At 45.3% G+C, this 23355-nt stretch overlaps 1 protein-coding gene across 6 annotated transcripts; it reads left to right on the top strand.

The window, feature by feature from the left end:
- The first annotated feature begins 15204 nt into the window (after positions 1–15204).
- On the top strand, positions 15205–22798 carry STMN1 (stathmin 1). Of its 6 annotated transcripts, none has more exons than XM_027602922.2 (5): positions 15205–15274; positions 18615–18687; positions 19181–19353; positions 21524–21715; positions 22235–22798. In XM_027602922.2, the coding sequence occupies exons 2-5, from the start codon at positions 18675–18677 to the stop codon at positions 22304–22306; spliced, it is 450 nt and encodes a 149-aa protein (XP_027458723.1). In that variant the 5' UTR covers positions 15205–15274; positions 18615–18674; the 3' UTR covers positions 22307–22798. The 6 variants fall into 6 exon arrangements, with proteins under 6 accessions (XP_027458723.1, XP_027458690.1, XP_027458683.1 ...); XM_027602889.2 differs by lacking the exon at positions 15205–15274 and adding an exon at positions 16466–16572; XM_027602882.2 differs by lacking the exon at positions 15205–15274 and adding an exon at positions 16864–16946.
- The last annotated feature ends 557 nt before the right edge of the window (positions 22799–23355 follow it).

Raw genomic sequence — 23355 nt, 5'->3', positions numbered from 1 at the left:
TTCCAGTGCTGAGCTCCTGAGCCCTGGGAGGATTCCCCAGCTCCCTCCATGGAGGTGAGTCCCAGAGTGTTGGCCATTGGAGGCCACTTGGTCCCCAGGCTCTGTTGCAGTCTCTCTGGAAAACCTGGCAGAGGCTATGTGGGGATGTGACCAGCCATTGTCTGGGAAAGGAGCTTAAAGCTGAGCCTAGAGGGAACTTGGCAAATGATGGGGTTTATTGTTCCCTCATTTGATGCTAACTGATACCATTAATGGGTGGCTTGAAGCCCTGTCCTCCCTCGCCTGGTGGAAACCAGTCCCTGGCTCTCCCTTCCTATGGGTTATCTCTGGAAATTGAAGGTGGGAGAGCAGGGGCCTGGGATCCAGGTCACCTGCATCCACTTTCCCAGCAGAGCTGCCAGAAGGTTGTGTCTCAGCGTCTCGGTTTCCTCTTTGGTAAGAGGAGAAATGAGCCGGTATTGTCTGGGGCTTTGCACGCCTGGGTGGTGCCTTGTGACCAGGCTTGTTACCTAAGAGAGCAGAGCCCTAAAACAGGGACAGTGGAGAGCTGGAGAAATCCAGAGGCTGCTACCCATCAGCCAGGACTTTTGATGTTGCTGTTTTAATTATGAAGGTAGTTCATGTGTGGGCGTGAAGAAAAAGTCAGTGCCAAAGTATATAAAGTAAATTGGGAAAATGACCCATCTCTTCAAGCCCCGATCCCTCATTCCTGCTGAAAACTATGCATAATTTTGTTATGTATCTTTTTAGATCTTTCTCTATGTGTATACGTTCCCCCATATTATGTTTTAATTACACAAATGATATGAGAATACATTATCATTATAAGAGAAACAAACACTGCAGATAAATGTAGAGTCCAGAGCAGAAGCCTTCTTTTCAGCATATTCCCTTCCCCAAAGACAACTATTGGTAAAGTTTAACATCCTCCATACATTTATGTACAAACACAAACACAGAGTTTCAGCTTTCCTTTCTTTAGCATAAATGCAGTCATAACATCCATATTCTTCTGCAAGTTGCTTTTCCTGTCACAATCATGTGTTACCCTGGGGCGCCTGGGTGGCTCAGTTGGTTAGGCACCGACTCTTGATTTTGGCTCAGGTCATGATCTCGGGGTTATGTGATCGAACCTTACCTCAGGCTCCTTGCTCAGTGCAGTCTGCTGGAGATTCTCTCTCTCCCTCCTCCTCTGCCCTCTCTCTCTCTCTCAAATAAATAAATAAATCTTTAAAAAAAATGTTACCCTGTAGATTTTTCCACGTTGGTATACCTACCCCATTCTCCATAACTGCTGCTTAATATTCTCCATTATGGATATTTTGTACTAATTAAGTGGTCTCCTCTGATAGACACTTGAGTTGTTTATAATGTTTTGTTATTCATATTATGCTCTGAGCATCTGTGCACCTATCTATTTAGGGTTTATTTCTAGAAGTAGAATTGCTAGGTTAACATGTTTTTGTATCTTTAGTTTTTCTAAATACTGTGGGGATTTATTTTTAAGTGTGTGTGTGTGTGTGTGTGTGTGTGTGTGTATGTGTGTTTAATTATCCAAGACATGGATGCTTATTGCAAAAAAGTGGAAAAGTATAGAAAGCTGTGTAGGGAGAAAAAATCACTCACAGTCCCTCCACCCACTTGCCACAATTGTTTACTTTTTGGGATGTTTGCTTCCAATTATTTCCTATGTCCTACTGTTGTTACAGTGATCAGATCATACTGCAGAGATAGTTTCTTTTTTTTTTTTTTTTTTTTTTTTTTTTAAATTCAGCTTCTTTTTTTGTTTGTTTTTTAAAGATTTTATTTATTTATTTGAGAGAGAGAATGAGAGAGAGAGCACGAGAGGGGAGAGGGTCAGAGGGAGCAGCAGACTCCCCGCCGAGCAGGGAGCCCGACGCGGGACTCGATCCCGGGACTCCAGGATCCTGACCTGAGCCGAAGGCAGTCGCTTAACCAACTGAGCCACCCAGGCGCCCTGCAGAGATAATTTCTGTCCAGCTTTTTTTATTTAACATAATACACATTTTCCTATGTCACTAAATGTTTTTGTAAGCATCCTTTCTATGATTTCGTGATAGACATTGCAGATACATACCATAATTCCTTAGCTATTCCTCTGTTGTTGGACTTTTGAATTGCCTATATCTTTTTCACTGTTACACCTCAGTGAATATCTTTTTGTATAAATCTTTGAAATCCAATAATTTCCTTAAGCTAGATTCCCAAAAGGAGAATTACTGGGTCTAGAGGTAGGATTTTAGTGCATCTGTTTTTTTAAGTGGAATTTTGAATTGCTAATGGGCATGCATGGTACATAATTCCAAAGGTACTATTTCATTACACAATGAAAAAAAAGTCTATATCATATTTTTTCCCTCAGCTGTGGTGTTCCTCCATAAAGGCAACACTATTACCTGGTTTCTTGTGTATCTTTCATAGAAAAAAAATATATATACATATATATTCCTGTTTTCATACAGAAATAGCATACCCGATGCATACTTTTGTACTTTCTCTCTTCACTTAATATTTTTTGATGATTGGTCCATATATAAAAAGAACTGCATCATTTTCTAGAAATATTGCATAGAATTTCTTTAAATGGATGTGTCATAATGAATTGTATTGAAATGTTTTTAGGTTGGTTCCCATCTTTTGCTGTTGGAGCTGCGCACTAAGGAATGTCCTTACATATATACCATTTTGACCATGTGCTAGTGCATCCATCTATAGAATAGATTCCTTTGAGTGGAATCGCTGGCTCCATGGAAATGTGCATTTTCCATAATGCTAGCTGGTGCAGTCTCCTTAGAAGATGCCAATTTCCTCATTAAAGGGCAAGGAAAGTTTTTAAAGCTCTCGATTCAAATGGCCAAACTGCTTTCCAGAAAAGTATTACCTATTTACACTCTTGCCAGCAACACACCAGCGCTCGGTTCCCTCCTCCCACTGAGTAAAAATAGCATGCCGGTGTTTGTGGGGTTTGTGCTCAGTCGTCCTTTTTTCAAAAGGACCTGTGAAAGACTAGTGGAAGTGAGCAAATAGTTAATTTTTTAAACCTAAAACAGTTTTTTTTTTAAAACACACATTTAAAAAATGTCCTAATCCCACTTTTGCCACTCTGTATGTGTGATCTTGGGAAACTGCATGTCCTCTCTGAGACTAAGGTCTTAGAGTTGTCCAGAGGAGGAGATGAGATCATGCATGTAGTACCGTGCTTGGCATATAACAAGGGCTCAAAACGTGGTCCCTAAGAAGAAAAGTTTGCTAAGGCAAAAAATGCCAGCCCTCCAAGTAATCCCAAGTGTGAGGGGAAGGGAGCCTTCCAGGCTCTGAAAAGAAGGCTGGGCGCTGCCAGCTTTGTTCTTTCCCTCAAATTCTCCTTCTAGTCTTTCCTGCCTTGAAGAAAAAAAAAGGGAAATCTGGCCAGCAGCCCCTGGGGAGAAGCACCTCAGACCAAGACTAGCTCTTAAGAGGGGCTGGGATCTGGGACCTCGCCCAGATCCCCCTCGTGCGCCTCGGAGGAGGAGCGCAGGCAGGGTTAGTCTTCATCCTCCATGGGGGTCCCTGTTGCGGAGCCTCCGCAGCCCCGATCAGAGCCTGGGAAGTGAGAAGTGCTGGCCTAGCCTTGTGTCTCTTACTCGGAGCTAACGGCTGGGCTCCAGCATCTCAGAGCTGCCCCGGTGGGCACAGCCGTGTAGTCCTTGTGACTTGTCGTTAGTGCCATTCTCTGCAGCGTTCGCTCCCTTCCAGCCACTCAAGCGCTGGTTGCGGGGGACCGGGCAGAGCCAGCCCACCCTCGAGGTGCTGCAAGTGGCAGGGAGGGGTCGCCGGGGCTCGCGCTGGGTGCTGGGTGCTGCGCTCGGCTGGGCGAGCCTGGGATGCAGGGTGGCCTTCGTGGGCTCCACACCTGCACGAGTCCCGAGAGGCTTGCCCTCCCCCACCTCCCAGAGCAGGGCTGATGCACTGAAAAATCAGCTGCTTAGAGACGCCATTTCTGTCCCCACCCTTGTCTGGGCTGGAAGAGCCAATCACATTCCTGTGTGGAGCTGTGAAAGCTGCAGGTAGAAAGCGCCGCGAGTGGGAGAGCAGATCCGTGGAGCACAGTGAAGCCATTTTCTGGGAGGATTTGGAGGCATTTCCACTCAAAGTAAAATCATGGAGTAAAATCATTTCCACTCAAAGTAAAAAAGCATGCTGGAGAATTTCAGCCATTCCCTCCCCACCCACCCCCTTCTACCACAGCCTTTCCCTTGATTTTCCAGGGAGAACGGACAGTGACCATATGGTGTGGTACAAACATAGAGCCTCGTGGAGCCAGGGGGTGTGGGGCCTACTCTTGGCCCTGAACCCCCAGCCTGCTCTGTGACTGAGAAAGCAGCCCCAGGGCTGTCTTCTCATTTCTAAAGATGCAATGAGGAATAGAGTTAGACCATGTCAGATATTGGTGAGGTTGTGGGGAAATGGGTTTATACCCTGTGCCCTGACAATTCTATTTCTTGGTTTCTACCCGGGAGAAATATTTAGATGGTATATTCAAGGAGGCTGGCCACTGCAGGATCATATCTAATAACAAAGCACTGAAAACAGTTCAATGACCATCCATAGGGAAATTATAAATAAGAGTCTGTTTTCATAATGGGTCACTATATTGCAGTTAGAAGGAATAAATTGGATCTATATATGCAGGGACATGGACAGAGCTCAAAATATATTAAGACAGAAAGTTGCAGAATAATGCATTCAGCATAATACAACTTTTGCAACATATCAAATAGAACTGTGGTATATTCAAACATATGTAATGCATTTTTTAAAAAATGAAAAGATACATTCCCATCTCATAAGAGCGTCTTTCTCTGGGGAGAGGAGCAGGGAGTTGGGACAGCCAGTGGAGGTGAAAGTGAATTTGAGCTTTCTTTGTAACATTCTGATTTTTTATTTAAAAAAAAATGACAGTGCATTCATATATTGCCCAAGGAATTTAAAACTATAGAGTCATAAAGAGAACACTGGGAAACAAAATATGTCAAAATGTAAACAATGGTTGATTCCAGGTGGTGGAGAATGTGAATAATTGTCTTCTTTGTACTTTTGGGGGTTGGTTTTGGTTTTTAAAATGCAGGGAAGGAGTTCAAGAGTGACTGTAAGACCCGTCAAGTCCCTCAGCTCAAAGAGCCTGCGATCTTGTGATTCTAGGTCAGCATCCCTAAAGTCCTTGCCCCCCACTGAAGGGTTTTCAAGGGCCCTGTGCTCCTGCCCCAGGAGCATGCCGGGCTTGAATCCAGTCTTACCAGTCAAAACCTGAGACCACTTGCGGTTCACTACTGTGCTTGGCTGACTCTCTTTTCTGGGCATTTAGTTGCCCTGTTTCCTCTTCCTGGCACTTTCTTCCCCTTCTGGAGACTACCAGAAGCTAGAAGCATAGCAGATTCTCCCTCATAGCCCTCAGAAAGAACCAACCCTGCCATCACCTTTGATTTCGGACTTCTAACTCCCAGAGCTGTGCACCAATACATTTCTGTCAGGGGCACCTGGGTGGCTCAGTCTGTTGAGCGTCCAACTCTTGTTTTCAGCTCAGGTCATGCATGATCTCAGGGTCCTGGGATCAAGCCCCACAGTGGGTTCTGCATTCAGCAGGGAGTCTGCCTGAGGATTCTCTTCTCCCTCACCCCCTCCCACCACTCTCTCTCCCCCTCTCTAAAATAAATAAGTAAATCTTAGGGCGCCTGGGTGGCTCAGTTGGTTAAGCGACTGCCTTCGGCTGAGGTCATGATCCTGGAGTCTTGGGATCGAGTCCCACATCCGGGCTCCCTGCTCAGCAGGGAGTCTGCTTCTCCCTCTGACCCTCTTCCCTCTCGTGCTCTCTCTCTCTCATTCTGTCTCTCAAATAAATAAATAAAATCTTAAAAAAAAAATAAATAAGTAAATCTTAAAAAAAAAAAAACAACCCACTAAATTCTTGTCATTAAAGCCACCACCCAGCTCCAGCTTGTGACACTTAGTTAAGGCAGCCCCAGGAAAGTAATACACCCCACATCCTCCTGCTTAGATGGGGGCTGTACTCTCCAGAGATCTGAGTTGGCTGGTGCCCATGCTGGCAATGGATTTGAAGGAGGGGGCAGGCAGAAGACCACTGAGGAGCCTGCTGGGGTAATCCAGGAGCGTGGTGGGGTCTGCCAGGGCCCGGCAGTGCTGATGCTTACTAGTCGATACAAGGGCTTAGCAATAAGCCAGTGAAGGTCTGTAAATCAACCCTAGTTCCGGTGACACATGAGCTTTTCTTCCCCTTGTGTATTCGCTCTTTTTCAGCATCCCACCCTTCTCCTGACACCCCAGCCGCCCGCACCTTCTGGCTTGAATTCTCCTCAGTCTATACTTCACCCACATTCCAATGGGTGTGATTTCAGCAGGCTTGGTTTCAGCTTCCTGTGACAGCTGTAACCTCTGTTCTCACTGAATTGCTAAGATCGCTGATAAATGCCAACTGCTTGGAAGTTTTCTAAGTAACTGGGAACATGTCCTCATGCCAGGCCGTGGAGAAGTGGGCTATGGAATGGCCCAGAAATTTAATGAATTAAAAGTAACCTGTAAACCCCATCTGTATTTAGGCCTACAGGTGCCCATTCAAGACAAAGACTAGATCTTATGAAATGAAATCCATCGCCCTAGCCCCATTTGGGAGGAACAGTCCACTTACTTGTCCAAAGCCCCAGAGGCCCAGGAGAGGGCGAGTGCTGCAGCCTCGCCATCCCTACACCATCTTTCTTGCTCACATTTTGATTATTTGGAAAAAGGTTGGTTGGAAGAAACAATAGAAAGCAGTCACCCCAGGCTCCACATTAAAAGATATGTCACTGGGTAAGGAGACTCGATGTTACATACAACGTGGTATCCTAAGTTGGATCCTGGATCCGAAGGGAAAATGGAGAATCCAATTAAAGCTAGCCATTTCGTTGTACCAGTGTTAATGTTTTAGTTTGGATAAATGTTCTATGATTATGTAAGATGTTAACATTAGGGCAAGCTGGCTGAAGGGTATATGAGAATTCTGTGTACTATCTTTGCAACTCTCTGGAAATCTGAAATGAGTTCAGATTAAAAGCTTAAAAACAAGTAAGAAATATATATCTATTTTAAAGATTTTATTTATTTATTTGGCAGAGAGAGAGAGCAGCAGAGGGAGGAGCAGACTCCCCGCTGAGCAGGGAGCCTGATGCGGGGCTCGATCCCAGGACCCCGGGATCATGACCTGAGCCGAAGGCAGACGCTTAACCAACTGAGCCACCCAGGCGCCCCCCCAAAATATATATTTTTAAATGTCCCTGGGATGGTACTTTTTGAGTTGCAGGAGACTAGACTCCAGGATAAACCCTCAGTTATACTGTCTGACCCATGGCCCTAAGTGTTGTTTAGTGGTTAAAAAGACATTGACCAAAAGATTCAATATATGCTGAGTGTCTATTCATGGCACTGTAGGAATACGAGGCGGAAATCATCTGTAATCCTGCTCTCAAGAAACTCATTCTCTAGTGAGGAGGACAGAGATGTGTATGGACCGACTCAATACCAGGCATAATATGGAGGAGTCAGAGAGATTAATCAAGACCTTGAGGGTGGAGAGGATTTCAATAGACACAGAAGCCAAGGGACTCCAGGCTGAGAATTAGTATCAGCAAAACACTGAAACATATTAGGTGCATGACTTTTCATGGAGCTGGGAATAGTGCAATAAAACTGAGACTTGGAGGGGGTCGTGGGAGGCTAGGGGTTCCAGAGACATAGGAGTACCTAAGATCAGTCAGGAGGACAAAATTCTTTTCTGTTTTTACAATACAATTTTTTCATATTAATAAAAATAATATATGTTCACTTTAAGAAGTTTGGAAATTTCAGAATAGTACAAAGAAGAAAACTAAACTCAATTGTTTTTACCCTCCAAACAAATATTTTGGTGTCTTTTATTTTGCTCTTATCTTACTTGAGTTCATATTGTACACGCAGTTGGGTAGCCTTTGTTTGTTTCTTTCATTAGCGTAATACCACAAGCCTTTCCCCATCTCATTAAAGAAGATTCTTAAAGCATGAAGGGAGGGTGCCTGGGTGGCTCAGATGGTTAAGCATCTGCCTTTGGCTCAGGTCATGATCCCAGGGTCCTGGGATCAAGTCCCGCATCGGGCTCCCTGCTCAGCAGAGAGTCTGCTTCTCCCTCTCCCTCTGCCTCTCCCCCTGCTTGTTCTCTCTCTGTCTCTCTCACAAATGAATAAATAAAATCTTAAAAAAAAAAAAAAAAAGCATGAAGGGAGTCCACCTTCCTCCTAATGCAAGAATCCTTCTTGCATTCCCAGCAGCTGAGTGACAAATCTTTGTCTGGATACCTCCCATAGCAAGAATCTCATTCATTCTTATGAGGTCCCTAATGTTGTTAGCTAACTCCTTCCATGCATCTTAACTGTGCTACCCTATAGCTATCCTTTTTTGAGATGACAGATCTTCAAATACATCAAGAACCCAAGAGTCTCAGGGTTTAATTGATCTTGAAGTAGACTGCAGTTAGCTCATGGAGGGTCTCAAATGCCATGCCAAGGATGACCCTTGGGACTATAAATCCAAGGGAGTCATCAAAAAAAAAAGAAAAAAAAAATTTTTTTTTAGATTTCAGGAATTTGTATGTTTCTCAGATTATGTGCCCCAAAATTTAATCCATCAAATATTTTCAAGCAGAAAAGTGGCATGATCAGAGCTGTGCTTGATGACTAACACTATAGCTCTCACCTATCGAGGGTTTATTACGCATCAGACACAATGCTAGATACTTTACATTTAGTATTTCAGGTTGTTGTTCCTGACGACAACCCTATGAAGTTAGGGCATTATCCTGATTTCACAGATGATGAAATGCAGGCCTAAAAAGGGAGAAGTCGTCTGCCCATGCTCACATGAGTAGTAACTGAACAGTCCCTGGAGCATCATTTAAAGCGCAGGATTCAAATTCCTGCTGTGACATGAATTAGCCGTGGGACCTTGGACAAATGTCTAGAGTTCTCCGGCCCTTTCTCCCCAGTCTGGAAAATAAATAGAGTTAGCCAGCTAAAAGCATAGACTTGGAGCCAGGCTGCAAAAGCTCTGCACTTCTGTGTAACCTAGTTGGACTAGTGATTCAATCTCTGCAGGCCTACTGCTAACATTTGCCAGACTCGAGAAAGGAGGATAAAAGGGAAGCCCACATACCTTAAGTCTAAGTATGTAAGAGTTATAAATCAAGCTCACAAACTTTTTAAAAAATATATGTTTTATCCTTCTACCTTGAGAAATATACCTCCGTAATAAGCTAGAATGTCAGGTTTTGAGTTGAGAATTCTTGGATTCCTTGGAGTTTCAGGTTAGAGAGTGGCAGAGCCAGCCCCCTTCACTTCCTTTTCCTGGCCCTCATGCCCAGGTTCCGTCCCTACCCCTTAAGAGTAGCCAGCCCTACACTCAGGCAGGGAAGTTTGCCCTTGGGAGGATGAACCAGGAAGGTGCTGGCAGAGATGCTGAAAGTGGACTCAGGTCATTTGGACAGGGAATTCTAGAGTCCTGGATACCTACAGTGTGGTTTCAAAGGGATGCCCAGGTTCCAAGTGGGCTCATATCCTTGGCCCCAGGGGAAAGCTTACCTGGGAGAAGGGGCACAGCTGGAGGGTTAGAGTGCAGCCCTTGAAAGTGCAGGGCCTAGGGCAAGGACCCTGTTTGGTACGTCTAAGGAAGATACTGTCTCTCTGTGTCTCAGTTTCCTTTAGGATGACCAGCCTCATCCAAGGTTTGGCTTGGACTTTCCTACTTTTAGCACTGAAAGTCCTATACTGTTTTTTTCTGGGGAAAAACCCTCAGTCCTGGGCAAGACAGGGTAGTTAGTCACCCTCCTCTCCTCAGCTTTACAGTTAGGCTGATAATATTTCATAAGATTGTTATGAGGATTAAATGAGTTATTTCATGGAGAGTGTTTAGACCAGTGCCTGCCTCGTGGTAAACATTCTGTATGTTAGTTATTATCATTTTTTTCCAATTATTTTTATTGTATTAAAATACACATAACAAAAAATACACATATAAAATTTGCCATCGTAATTATTTTTTTAAGGTTTTTTATTTATTTATTTGAGAGGGAGAGAATGAGAGATAGAGAGCACGAGAGGGAAGAGGGTCAGAGGGAGAAGCAGACTCCCTGCTGAGCAGGGAGCCCGATGTAGGACTCGATCCCGGGACTCCAGGATCATGACCTGAGCCGAAGGCAGTTGTTTAACCAGCTGAGCCACCCAGGCACCCTTTAATTATTTTTTTAAGATTTTATTTATTTATTTATTTTAGAGAGAGAGTATGTTCAAACGGGGGGAGGGGCAGAGGAAGAAGAGAGAGAGAAAGAGAGAACCTCAAGCAGACTCCCTGCTGCATGTGGAGCCCCACGGGGGGCTTGATCCTACAACCCCAAGATCACGACCTGAGCCAAAATCAAGAGTCGGATGCTTAATTGACTGAGCCACCCAAGCGCCCCCTTAACTATCTTTAAGTATTCAGTTCAGGGATATTAAATACATTCATAATGTTGCGCAGTCACCATCAGTCACCACCCATCTCCATAACTCTTTTCACCTTGTAAAACTGAAATTCTGTCCCCACTAAATAATAACCCCCTAGTCCCTCTTCCCCCCAGCCCTGGCAACCATCATTCTACTTTCTAAATCTCTATAATTTTTGATGACTCTAATCACCTCATATAAGTGGAATCATACAGTATTTTTATCTTTTTGTGACTGGTTTATCTCACTGAGCATAATATCCTCAAGGTCCATCCATGTTGTCCATAATATCCTCAAGGTCCATCCATGTCAGAATTTCCTTCTTTTTAAGGCTGAATGATATTCTATTGTATGGATGTACCATGTTTCACTTATGTGTATATCTGGAAATGGACATTTGATTTGCTTCCACATTTTAGCTATTGGGACTAATGCTGCCGTGAACATGGGTGTACAAATATCCCTTCAAAACCCTGCTTTCAATTATTTTGGGTGTATACCCAGAAGTGGAATTGCTGGATCATATGGCAATTCTATTTTTAATATTTTGAGGAACTTCCATACTGTTTTCCACAGTGGCTATACCATCTGACATTCCCAACAGTGCACAAGGGCTCCAGTTTCTCCACATCCTCTCCAGCACTTGTTACCTTCCATTTTTTGTTTTGTTTTGTTTTATAGTAGCCATCCTAATGGGTGCGAGGTGGTATCTCATTGTGGTTTTGATTTACATTTCCCTAATGATTAGTGATGCTGAGCATCTTTTCATGTGTTTATTGGCCATTTGTATATTTTCTTTGGAGAAATGTCTATTTAAGGCCTTTTTTGTTCATATTTGAAGCAGGTTGTTTGTTGAGTTTTAGAAGTTCTCTCTGTATACTGGATGTGAATTCCTCATCAGATATATAATTTGCAATTATTTCCTCCCATTCTGTGGGTTGCTTTTTGATTCTGTTGATATTCTTTTGATGCACAAAATTTTAAATTTTCATAAAATCCATTTGTCTATTTTTTTCTTTTGTTGTCTGTGCCTTTGACATTACATCTAAGAGATCATTGCCAAATTGAATGTCATGAAGCTTTTGCTCTATGTTTCCTTCTAAGAGTTTTATAGTTTTATAAACATTTAGACCTTTGATCCATTTTGAGTTGATTTTTGTATATGGTGTGAGGTAAGGGCCCAGCTTCATTCTTTTGCATGTGAATGAATATCCAGTTTTCCCGGCACCATTTGTTGAAAAGTCTGTCCTTTCCCTATTGAATGAATCTTGGCCTCCTTGTCGAAAGTCATTTGACCCCATATGCAAGGGTTTATTTCTGGGCTCTCTATTCTTTTCCATTGGGCTGTATATCTGTCTTTATGCCAGTACTACACTGTTTTGATTCCTGTAGTTTTGTAGTAAGTTATGAAATCAGGAAGCATGAGCAGCTTTGTTCTTTTTGTAGCTATTATCATTTTAAAGGTTCTGTTCTACTAGAAAATGCTAAGTTTCCATAATTGGAGGCTTGGGCGAGAAAGAGGGAAGAGTTGAGTCTGACTGAAGTTTAAACCTGGAGGGTGAGTGTCTAGCAAAGCCACCAGCTAAATGGGAAACTGAGGGTTAGGACTAAGAGCGAGAGGACTGGCAGGAAACAGCGACATCTTGGCCGTCATTCCACTCACACATTTAATATGGGCGCCCTTTCCAACATTTCGCTGACTCAAAAATGCCATTGATTTTTAAGATACCATTATTTTATGTCCCACTAAGAAAATAAGCTGTCACTAATTATGACATGCTATTTATTGACCATGAGGTCCAGCCAATTTCAGAGACACAAAAATGTGGGGAAAACATACATCTTAGAATTAATTAAATAAGATGCATGCCAGGCACTGTGTCAGGCATCATGGGTGGGGAGTGGGATACAGCCAAGAAAAAGAGCCTGCCTTCAAAAGGCTTCCAATCTCACAGCGACACCTGCAGATACTTCTACCACAGGACAGAGTAGGAGGAGCACTACTGTGTGGGCCCCAGAGCTGTTCTGAGATCAGCTGCTGCTTGTCAAGTATTTATAGGAATTATTAATATAGACAGAATTGACAGCCACGTCTTTCTTGGGATTTCTAGTCCTCCCCCTCCTTTTCCCTGATGCCTGAAATTTCTAGGGACAAAGCCTTTCAAACCATTTTTGAATGAATTGAGATAATGAATTAAAACACCACAAGGTGAATGTGGAACTAGTACAACTCCCGTGGAAGGCAATTTGGCACTGTCCAAATGACAGATGTGTTTGCCCTTTGACCTCACAATACCACTCTCGGAAAATGTCTTGCAGATCTACTCACCCATGTGGAAAATACCATATATATATATATATATATATATATATATATATATATATATATATACACACACACACACACATATATATGTGGTTATTCATAACAGCAGTGTTTGAAATAGCAAATAATTGGAAATAACCTAAAAGCCATGGAGAAGGCACAGGTTAACTAGATTATGGAATATTCATACAGTGAATCCCAGATCAAGGAAACGCTTGATGTATGAACAGGGAAAAGATCCCTGACATGTATCGTGAAGTGAAAAAATTCTGAGTGCAGAACCGTTACAGTTGACTACCATTTGTATGATGAAGGGGGACTAAGAATACACATCTAGAAACTTGTTGAAGAAACTCTAGGATACCCAGGAAACTGATGACAGTGGTTATGGTTGGGGAGGGTTGATGGATTTGGCAGATCGGGACTGAAAAGGGAAGAGGACTTTTTATTCTTTCTTTCTTTTTTTTTAATTTTAAGATTTTATTTATTTTTTAGAGAGAGAAAGCATGAGAGGGAGAGAGAGAGAGATCATGAGCAGTGGGGAGGGGCAGAGGGAGAAGCAGACTCCCCGCTGAGCAGGGAGCCCAAGGTGGACTCGATCCCAGTCCACGACCGGAGCTGAAGGCAGACGCTTAACCGACTGAGCCACCCAGGCACCCTTTTTATACTTTATTTCTAAACTACATGAATGGGTTATCCAAAATGTTAAATTAATTGGATTTTTTAAAAACATTGAATAGGAAGAGTTAACCCAGTGACTCTGATTCCTAACAAAGTGTGGGAATTCATTCATCCATCCATCCATCCATTCATGCATGCATTCATTCAATAATCCATTCCTTCATTCCATAACCTATAGTAATCAAGAACCTTCTCTAGCGACAAGAGTTAACACATGCCAGGCATCGCGCTAAGCGCCCTCATGTACATCATCTCCTTTAGTCCTCACCACCCCTCTATGGAGCAGGTGTCTAGCAGCACAGAGGAGGAGGCAGAAGATGACAGAGGTGGTTCTTGCCTCAAGTCAGCTGCACACATGCAAGTCCCACCGTCCTGGGCCAGGCCCCGTTCTGGGCCCCGGGGATGATGAGACCCTGGCACAGGCCCCACCCTCTGGGACTTAATCATCCCCAGAGGGAGATGGCGTGTGAGATAGATTCACAGACAGGGCTTGAACAGGGACGGGAGTGTTAGAGCACAATGCCTAAGGTTTAGGGGACAAAGGGAACAGAGAGGCTGGGGACAAGGAGAAGACCTCTCCCACAATATCCTTTTGCCAAGGACAGGCCCCGTAAGCCCTGGAACCCGGCGGCACCCAGGCGAGCGACAACCCCAGCAGCCTCAGACCCAGCAATGAACAAAGGCTGCGGTGCTGTGTAAGAACGGAGGAGATCTGACAACAGCCCGGCTCGTTTGATCAGTGTAGACATCCCTTTTAGACTTTGAAGCCTGAAGTGCTCTCCTTTAGCTGTCTACACAGATCAAATGAGCTGGAGGGCTGCCATATCTTGACTTCACTTTGTGCTAATCCATAGTCACAGCCAGCTCCACGGCAATCCGACCACACCATCTGAGCAGAGGCAAAAATAATTCTCATGGGCAAAGATAGGCAGTTCCAAGATGGGAACGTTAACTCCTTGCTGCCACTTCAGGAGGGAGTGGCTTTTGAAGGGAGTTTTAGCCAGCTTCCCGGAAAGGAGCTTCTGTCCCTCTCCATGAAGTGGCAAAGCTGTTTTCTCGCCTTTGAGTTGAAAGCCCTTCCTCTTCCAGGGCTCGTGTAGGAACCCTTACAGACAGAGATGACAATCAATAGCTGTGGTCTGGCTCTCAGAAAAGCAGACCCACCTAGGAAACCCACCTAGGGATCACCTCACCACACATGCACCTTTTTATGCAAAGGATTGTTAAAGGGGCAGACTTACCCCCGCCTCCTCAGGCCTCAAGCAGCAGTGAGGAGCTCAGGAAATCCTTGTGGCAGGACTAGGCATCTAACAACAAACCCACCAGCTAAGTAGCATTGTTACAAAAGATTAAAAATCTCCATGAGTTCTAACATCTTCCTTCCTAGCTGTGGTTTCCATGGAAATAGACATCTGCTCTAGGGAAAAAGGAAAGGCGGGGGGAAGTGGTGTAAGTGCTTTAAAATAATCAGTGTTTTGAAAGATTTTTTTTTTTTCCTGTCACAACATTAATAGTCAGAAACGTTAAGATTTTTGCACGGCAATTTCTTGTATTTAAAAGAAATATGCATCAAATGGGTGGGACCTTCCTCTGCAAACCTCCAGTTCAAGTACAAAGACTTCAAGATAAAGGCTGGTTCGGGGATAATAGACCTCTTGGCCTTGGGTTCCGTGCTCGTTTGTGTTGCCTGCGAGTTTGTCACTTTCCGGTGAGCTCTATCCCCACCCCTCTCCAGGCTTTCTAACGATTTCTGAGATTTTGCTTAGAAAACTGACAGATGGAAACACCTGGCCGTTTTGTAGCTAGGTTCGGTCTGAGAGGGAGAAGGCTTTCAGGGCTCAGAATCTGAATTATTCCTGGTCTTGCTCACATGCTAAAGGAAAACCGCTTCGATTGGGGGCGGGCGAGAGGCTGACCCCACACAAGGGCGATTGTTGGAGAAAATGCTACAACAAGCATATTTCAGGCAACAGCAAATGGCTGTTTGCTTTGTGTGGTGTGTCTGCTGCCTCTATGATCCAGTTTTCCTTGTCTCAGGCACCCAGTAATTGTATTTATCTCCAGCACATCCCCAGTGACTGGCTGGAGCCTTTTACAATTAGGACTGCTGTTTTTCTGCAGAGTTAGTCATATTTGTTTCTTGGTATGGGGCGTCTGGACCCACTGATTAATAAAATGAAGGTGTCTTTCTACCCAGTCAGGATCTCAGAGCAGGTGCATTGGTGTAGAGACCACCACCTGAAGACCAAAGACACAGCCTTGGTCTGGGGAATGGGAAGAGGGATCTGGAAACCATGTTCATTTTATTTTTCTTCTGGCCTTTCTGTGGGAAGAAGGCGGCCAGTCATTCTAAGATCTCTCAGGTCAGACCAGTTTCCTTTGTGCCTCTGCTGTGCTTCTCATCAAACCAGGCCAGGAGGAACCGTGACCTTGTGGTTCCCCCTTTTGTTTTGATTCTTTAAAAGGGCCCAGCACTGCACTGGGAGCACGTGCTCCAAGAACAAAAGCAACACTTAACTGCAGTCTGTGTTGTCTAGAACTACTATTGCTCTTCCTTCCCTATCATCAGGCTGAAGGCTAGGCAGAACAGATGGAGTCTGCATTTAAGCGGAGTAACTGTTAGACCAAAGGAGATCAAATTCCAGAGCCTCACTCTTCCCCCCGCCACGGTTCTCTGGTCACCAGCTCCGGGACCCGATAATGGTAGCGAAAACTCGCACGGTGAGGAAGGGCCACGCCCGTGACCTGTTAGCGCTGAGTGGGTTAAGGGATAACGATGATGTCACAATGCAGGTTACACGCGGGTGTCGAGGTAGGGCGCCGGGTTGCAGGGGGGCCTTACAGGGGCAAAGAGTCGCGTTGTCCTGTAAGAAGGGCTTGGGCGTCTTAGGTGGCAGCAAGGGGTGGGGCACTGTAGGGGCACTGCGCTGTCCGAGTGTTGCCCTTGGGGCGATGCGGGGCACGTGGCTCAACGGAGGAGGAGTCCAGGGGGCCACCCTCTGAGAGGTAGGGAGGGACCCCGCCCCGCCCGGCCCCGCCCTTTTCTTAAGGATGGGAGAGCTGGTTCAGACCCAGGCTAGGGACCACAGTATAGCCCTCTTCAACCGCCCGGGCCCCCTGCTCACATCCGGGGAGACCCCCAAATGCCCCCCACCCCTCGCATTGTCCCCCTACCCCGCCAGCCTGGACTACACTTCCCGAGGTGCTCGGGGGTCCCGAGGGGCGGGGCCACCTGGGCTGTGGGGGAGGGGGCGGCACGTGCCGCTGGTTTCAGCCAATGGAGAGCCCGGTGGGGAGGTCACGTGCCGCTGTTTGGCGCTTTTGTGCGCGCCCGGGTCTGTTGGTGCTCAGAGTGTGGCCAGGCGGCTCGGACCGAGCAGGTGGGTGCGGGGCTCTGGAAGGAGGTGGCTGGAGGTTGGGGGCTGAGAGGGATGCGGCCGGCGGGAGGGGCCGGGCCATGGCAGCGACCCCCCGCCGGAGGGCGGCGGGCGTGGCCGCGGGCCCCAAGTGGGACTGGCGGGCGGGGGTCGCTCCGCTTTGTGTATGGCTCGGGCGGAGCCTCGGCTTTGTCCCCGCTCCCTGGGGGCGCGGCTATTGTGGGGAGGGGGCGCGGCCAGCTGGGCAAGCCCGGGGCGTTAGCCCTGGGTGCAGTCTTGGAGACAATAGGGGGCGTGGGCCCTCCGTTGCCTCCCTCCTTTCACTTGCAGGCTCAGCCCCGCTGGGGTCCCCATTGTCTGAAGGGGCGGGGCGGCGCCTCTAGAGGGCAGCGGCCATAGCATCGGGCTGCGGGCGGCTAGGGCCGCTCCCCCTCCCCGCTGTCGCCTTCGCCCAGTGACTAGGGCCGAGCCCGAGAGGCTGACACCCCACGAGAGCAATCCTGTCCTTGCGGCTGGGGGCGCGGACAGCTAGGATGGAGGCAGGGTGGGTGGGAGTGAAAGGAGGAGGTGGCGGGCCGATGCCTGAGCTACCCCACTGCCGGTTCCCCGGGCCTGCCCCACCCGCCGAGCTGCTGCGGGGGTGGGGGTGGCCTCGAGATGTTTTTGGCGGGAGTTGGGGGGGCGTCAGCGCGCGGCGAGCCCGGGAAGGGCGGAGTTACCCAGATAGGACCGTTAACCCCGCCCATCCCTCCCCTTCCCACGCGCGCGGGCTCCGGGGTGTTGTGAGTTCGGGGAGATTCGAAAAGGCGCGGGGAGGAAGGGGGTGGGGCCAGGGGCCGGAGCGCAGGGCGTGCTCTGATTGGCCGGGGGCGGCCACCCGCTTTTCCTCACTTGGACCGGGGCCACGCCCATTCTGGGTCCGGTGCTGCGTCTCTTGCTCTGCCGGGGTTAGACCGTTTTGCTGCTTAGGGTTTTAATTTCCAGCTGTTGGAACCTGCAATCTTAGGTTTTCTTACTTAGCCTGGGGTGTACAAGGATGATGACCTTAAAAAAAAAAATGAAGGAGGGATGTAGAATTTTTCGTGATATAAGGAAGCAAATATTATAACCTAAAGCCTAAAGGTTCATAAAACTGATTAATTTTGCTCGCTTTTGGCTAAGGAGCTTAAGCTCCTGGAACAATAGGAGTTCAACATACTGGTTAATATTGGCTTGGGCGTTTTGTTTTCCACCATGGCAGACGCAGACAAAGCAGGGGTGGGCATTTCATTTGCACAATGAGTTGTAGGCAGTATTAAGATGGCTCCGGTCTCACTGTTGAGTTGAATCTGGAATATATTTTCGCCGTTGTGGGGGGAAATTTTTAGAGTTTTTAGGGGAAAAAATATATTGTGACTTAACGTCGTCTAATTTTTAAAATCCAAGATATTTTTTGAACAGGCAAGCTCAGTTGACTTGATTTTCTGCAACCAATGTTCTATTCAGTTCAAATTTACCAATGTTTCAGTATTTTGTGGATTTTTATAATTTTCTAGTTAATAATGTCTTATTTAATTCCATGGTAGTGATTTTTCTGACACTGATTTATGTGGATGTGATTTGAGGTCCCTTTGGATCAATGACCTAGAAATGCAAAGAAATTGATCGCATGCTTTTGAAAATCGTTTTCAGGGTTTTCCTTGCCAGTGGATTGTGTAGAGTACACTGCCAGTCTCTTGTCTTCTGTTCACCATGGCTTCTTCTGGTAGGTAATCTATTTGGAAAAGCTGAATTGTGATGGGTTTAGGATTTTATAGTAGGAGATGGATTCAGGTCTTAAGCCATTAATTGGGCAGTTGTATTTTGGTCTTATCAAAAACCCATTTTATAAATCCTGGAGAATAAAGAAGAAAAAATTATCACTTGAATGTACTGAGAGCTCCTAATTGTTTCATTATATGATGATTTGGCTTGGTTGAGAGCAAAAATGTGGAGTTTTGCACAAGTCTTCCTTTTGTTTATTAAAGTGATTGTCAAACACTGATATCTCAGAGTGGCATTTTTTTTAATCCAAAAATATTGAGCTTTGGGTTTGTGGGAGGTGGTGTTTAGATAATTTCTTGCCTGCAAACACAGCTTCTTTATCAGCCCGAATCCTATTCATTAAGTTGATTTGGTTTCTAGAAAATTACAGGATAGTTTACTAGAATAGGAAAACCCCATTTTTCTGAATACATTATGAATATGATCAAATCCAGATATCCAGGTGAAAGAACTGGAGAAACGTGCCTCAGGCCAGGCTTTTGAGCTGATTCTCAGCCCTCGATCAAAAGAATCCGTCCCAGAATTTCCCCTTTCCCCTCCAAAGAAGAAGGATCTTTCCCTGGAGGAAATTCAGAAGAAATTAGAAGCTGCAGAAGAAAGACGCAAGGTAAACATCACAATTCACAGAAAACAGGATATTTATTTATATAATGTGGCAGATCAGTTTTATTTCCGTAACAGGAGGAAAACAGACTTGGAGCTAGATGTGATTATAACTCTGAAAATTACATATGCCAGCAGCTAGAAGAAAATGCCTGGCATCATTTACTGAGCTCATATTATGTACCAAGTCCTTTACTTCTGTTTTTCTCCTTTAACCCTTTGACCCTAAAAGGGTAGATGTCTGAGATACTGAGATGAAAAAATGGTCTCGGAAATGTTGTCATTTTCCCAAGTCCTATAGCTAGTGAGTGTTGGAGCCAGAATTCAAGCTTAGGTCTATCTGAAACCAAAGTTCCTGCTTCTCTTGCTTTCTCTTTGAAAAATAGATTTGTTGGTGGATGATTCTCCCCGCCCCCCCCCTTTTTTCCCGGTTTGGTTTGGTTTGTATGTGTGCCTGTGTGGTTTGTTTTTTTTCCCGAGAGCTGTACAATAAAAACATTTTAAATTGCTGGTAATGTGATTGTGTTGCTCAACTGGCCTAATGATATTGGAGCAGCTTTTCTCTTACTTAAGCAATTCTATAAAATACCCATTTTTAAAAACAAATCAAAAGGGGCGCCTGGGTGGCTCAGTTAAGCGTCTGACTCTGGATCTCAGCTCAGGTCTTGATCTCAGGTCTTGAGTTCAAACTCCATGTTGGGCTCCATGCCAGGTGTGGAGCCTACTTAAAAAAAAAAGAACCCAAATCAGAAAGATCAACAAATATTAATATGCTTGTTATAGAAAAATTGGGAATCAGAAATTTATACATAGGAAATTAAAAGTATTCATTACCCTACTTCCCAGAAATAACCATTGTTAACATTTTGGTGCATTTCCTTCCATTCAGTATTCTTTTCATGAAGAACTTTATATAAATTCTTATTCCCTTCCAACAACCCTGATTAAGGTGAGTGGGTTTAATTTTAAAATTAGGGAGGGGTGCCTGGCCGGCTCAGTCAATAGCACATGTGGCTCTTGGATCTTGGGGTCGTGAGTTCAAGTCCCACGTTTGGTATAGAATTTACTTAATAAAAAAAATTTTTTTAAACAAAATAAAATGAAGGAAAGTAGGCACAAGAGGTGAGGTAGTAACGTGCCCCTGCCCGACACAGTTAGTACAGTGTGAAGTCTGACACATCTGACCACACATACAGGCCCCTGTTGAAGCTGCTGTACCACGTGCCCTGTATGTTTCAGTGCCACGTGTGAATGTGCGCTGACCCTCTGTCGGCACTGCCGTTCATTTCCCCGGGTCGGGTGGCAGTGTTTGCTAGGGAGCTCCGTCTCCTACCTGCTCGTCTGCGCAGTGTGAACTCCTATGGAGGTTGAGGGAGTTTTGTGGAGTTTTGAGTTTGTGAGGAAATGCAGCCAACGGCTGGACAGAGAAATCTGTAAGGAGCCAACCCTGGCCCTGTAGTCAATAGCCTGTGCTTTATATAGTGAAACTTGGGACTGGGATATTGCAGAAGAGAGTGAACAGAACCAGCGGCAGGTGCCCTGTAGTTTTCCTGCCTCGGTGATGCTTCCAGGCACATTGGAATCTGTTTGGTAACATGCTGTTGAGTGTTGAGTCTGTTGAAGGAGGCGCACCGAGGTAACAGCCCCAGTGGCATGGAAGTGAATGCCACTTCCAGAGAGAAAAGCGATGAAGCTTTTCCACGAAACAGAAATCCCCTTGGCTCAAATAGTAGTCTGGCGGCTTAGTCTTAAATTCCCTATCATTCATGTTTTTTCTTTTTATTGATATGGTTACTTTTGTTTTAATAAGCTAATTTTCTTCAGTGGACGTTCAAGTTCAATAACCAGTTCTTGACAGTACAGCTCCATTCCCCTGTGCATGTTACAAGTCCTCTTGTTACCATTAAACAGTAAATCTTAGAGGGATTCCTTTAGAGAACACTTGGGCAAGACTGAACAAACCTGGGCAGTTTTCCAAAGTAAATACAAACACTAGAAAAAGAGGGTGATTTTCACACTATTTTGATACAGATGATTCAGGCCCTGGCTTAGGTTATATTTAAAGAGATCTCAATTTCTGCCTCTTTTCAGTCTTCCCGGTTAATAACTTTTTTTGGTCAAAAATTTAATGCTAAATGAACTTCAGAGGGTCTAGCCTGTTAAACATTTTTCAGTCCCATGAGGCCGAGGTCTTGAAGCAGCTGGCAGAGAAGCGGGAGCACGAGAAAGAGGTGCTTCAGAAAGCCATAGAGGAGAACAACAACTTCAGTAAGATGGCGGAAGAAAAGCTGACCCACAAAATGGAGGCCAACAAAGAGAACCGAGAGGCCCAGATGGCGGCCAAACTGGAGCGCTTGCGGGAGAAGGTCGGTGGGCCAGCTTTGCTTTGAGAGGGTCGAGAGCTTGAAGTCTGCACCCGTGAGGTGGCTCGAACTAATTGCCTTGATCAAGGTGTTGGGTGTCTCTGTCCTCAGTTTTGGGGCTCAACATATTAAATGGGAGGGTATCTTCTTTTAAAATAAGAGGGAGCCGGGGGCACCTGGCCGGCTCAGTCAGAAGAGCATACGACTCTTGATCTTGGGGTTGTGAGTTCGAGCTCCACATTGGGTGTAGAGATTACTTGAAAACCTTTAAAAAAGGGTAAGATGGGGTATTCAGTGATTTCCAGAAAAATTGTACATTCTTTGAAAGAGCAGTAGGAGGCTCAGTCATCAGGTTCCATGAGTGACCCAAGGAAGTTTGAAGATAATTTTTAGAACTCTGTGTGCTTCCCACTAACATATAACATAACGCACGCCCAGATCCTGCCGTCGGGCCTCTGTCAGGGTGCGCGGCTTGGCAGGTTCTGTGATTTGACTGACTGACGGATGCTGTTTTCTTTCCAGGACAAGCACATTGAGGAAGTGCGGAAGAACAAAGAATCCAAAGATCCTGCTGATGAAACTGAAGCTGACTAATTTGTTCTGAGCACTGACTTTCTCCCCTTCCCCTGCCCAAATATCCAAAGACTGTACTGGCCAGTGTCATTTTATTTTTGCCCTCCTGACAAATCTTCTAGAAGCTGATGTAGGACTGTATAGGTAGATCCAGATTGTATGATGTTGTTTTCGGGGCTAAAGGGGAGAAACGGAAAGTGTTGTACTCTTTTTCTAAAGTGTTGAAGTCTTTCTAATGTAGCTACTTTTTCTTGTTGCATCTTTTCTACTTCAGTGCACCTGGCGTACTGGGTTAACGGCTAGTACTGTATTGGCTCTGTGAAAACATGTTTGTGAAAAGAGTATGTAGTGGCTTCTTTCAAACTGTTAGATGCTGAATATCTGTTCACTTTTAAATCCCAATTCTGTCCCGATCTTACCAGATGCTACTGTACTTGAATGGTTAATAAAGCTGCACAGTGCTGTTGGTGGCAGTGACTCCTTTCTGTACAGGTAATAAACTGTGAAGTGACAGAGACCCTCCGAGTTTCTGTTCGTTCCAGATGGGGCCTTTGGCCTCCAGAAACACCCAGTGCACATGTCGCCACAAGTTCTCTGCCCTGGAGTTTCTCGCTCCAGAGTCCTTTGCATTGTCTTCTTCCACAATCATCACTTTGTTTTGATGCCTTGGCCCAGATCAGCTGCTACGATAGTCTTTCAGATGTTTATTTGCAAACAAGCTTATTTTTGTTCCCGTGTCCCTGTTAAAAAGGCAGATTGAAGGCACACAGGGGGTTTCTAGAGAAGGGTTTAGGGGAAATCTCGAGATCCTGGTTAGCGGTATCTGACCACTTACTTACTGGCTTTCTGTTACAGGTGGGGGTGGGATGCGTTCTCTCATACTTTCCTGCCATAGAAGCCATGACTCCAAAATTGGAATATTTAATATCATTCTGTGGGCCCACGTAGCAACCTTTGGTGCAGAGGTTAAAAGGAGCCTTCTTTTCCAGAGTAACGTGTGATTTGGGTGGTTCAGGTTGGCATCTCTTTCATCTTGTATCCGGAGGTTACAATATTCACCATTGTCAGTG

Source organism: Zalophus californianus, chromosome 4 (assembly GCF_009762305.2).
Source record: "Zalophus californianus isolate mZalCal1 chromosome 4, mZalCal1.pri.v2, whole genome shotgun sequence".
In the NCBI taxonomy this organism is placed as follows: Eukaryota; Metazoa; Chordata; class Mammalia; order Carnivora; family Otariidae; genus Zalophus; species Zalophus californianus.
Note: the sequence above shows the minus strand (reverse complement) of the source record. Positions and strands in the feature narration are given on the sequence as shown.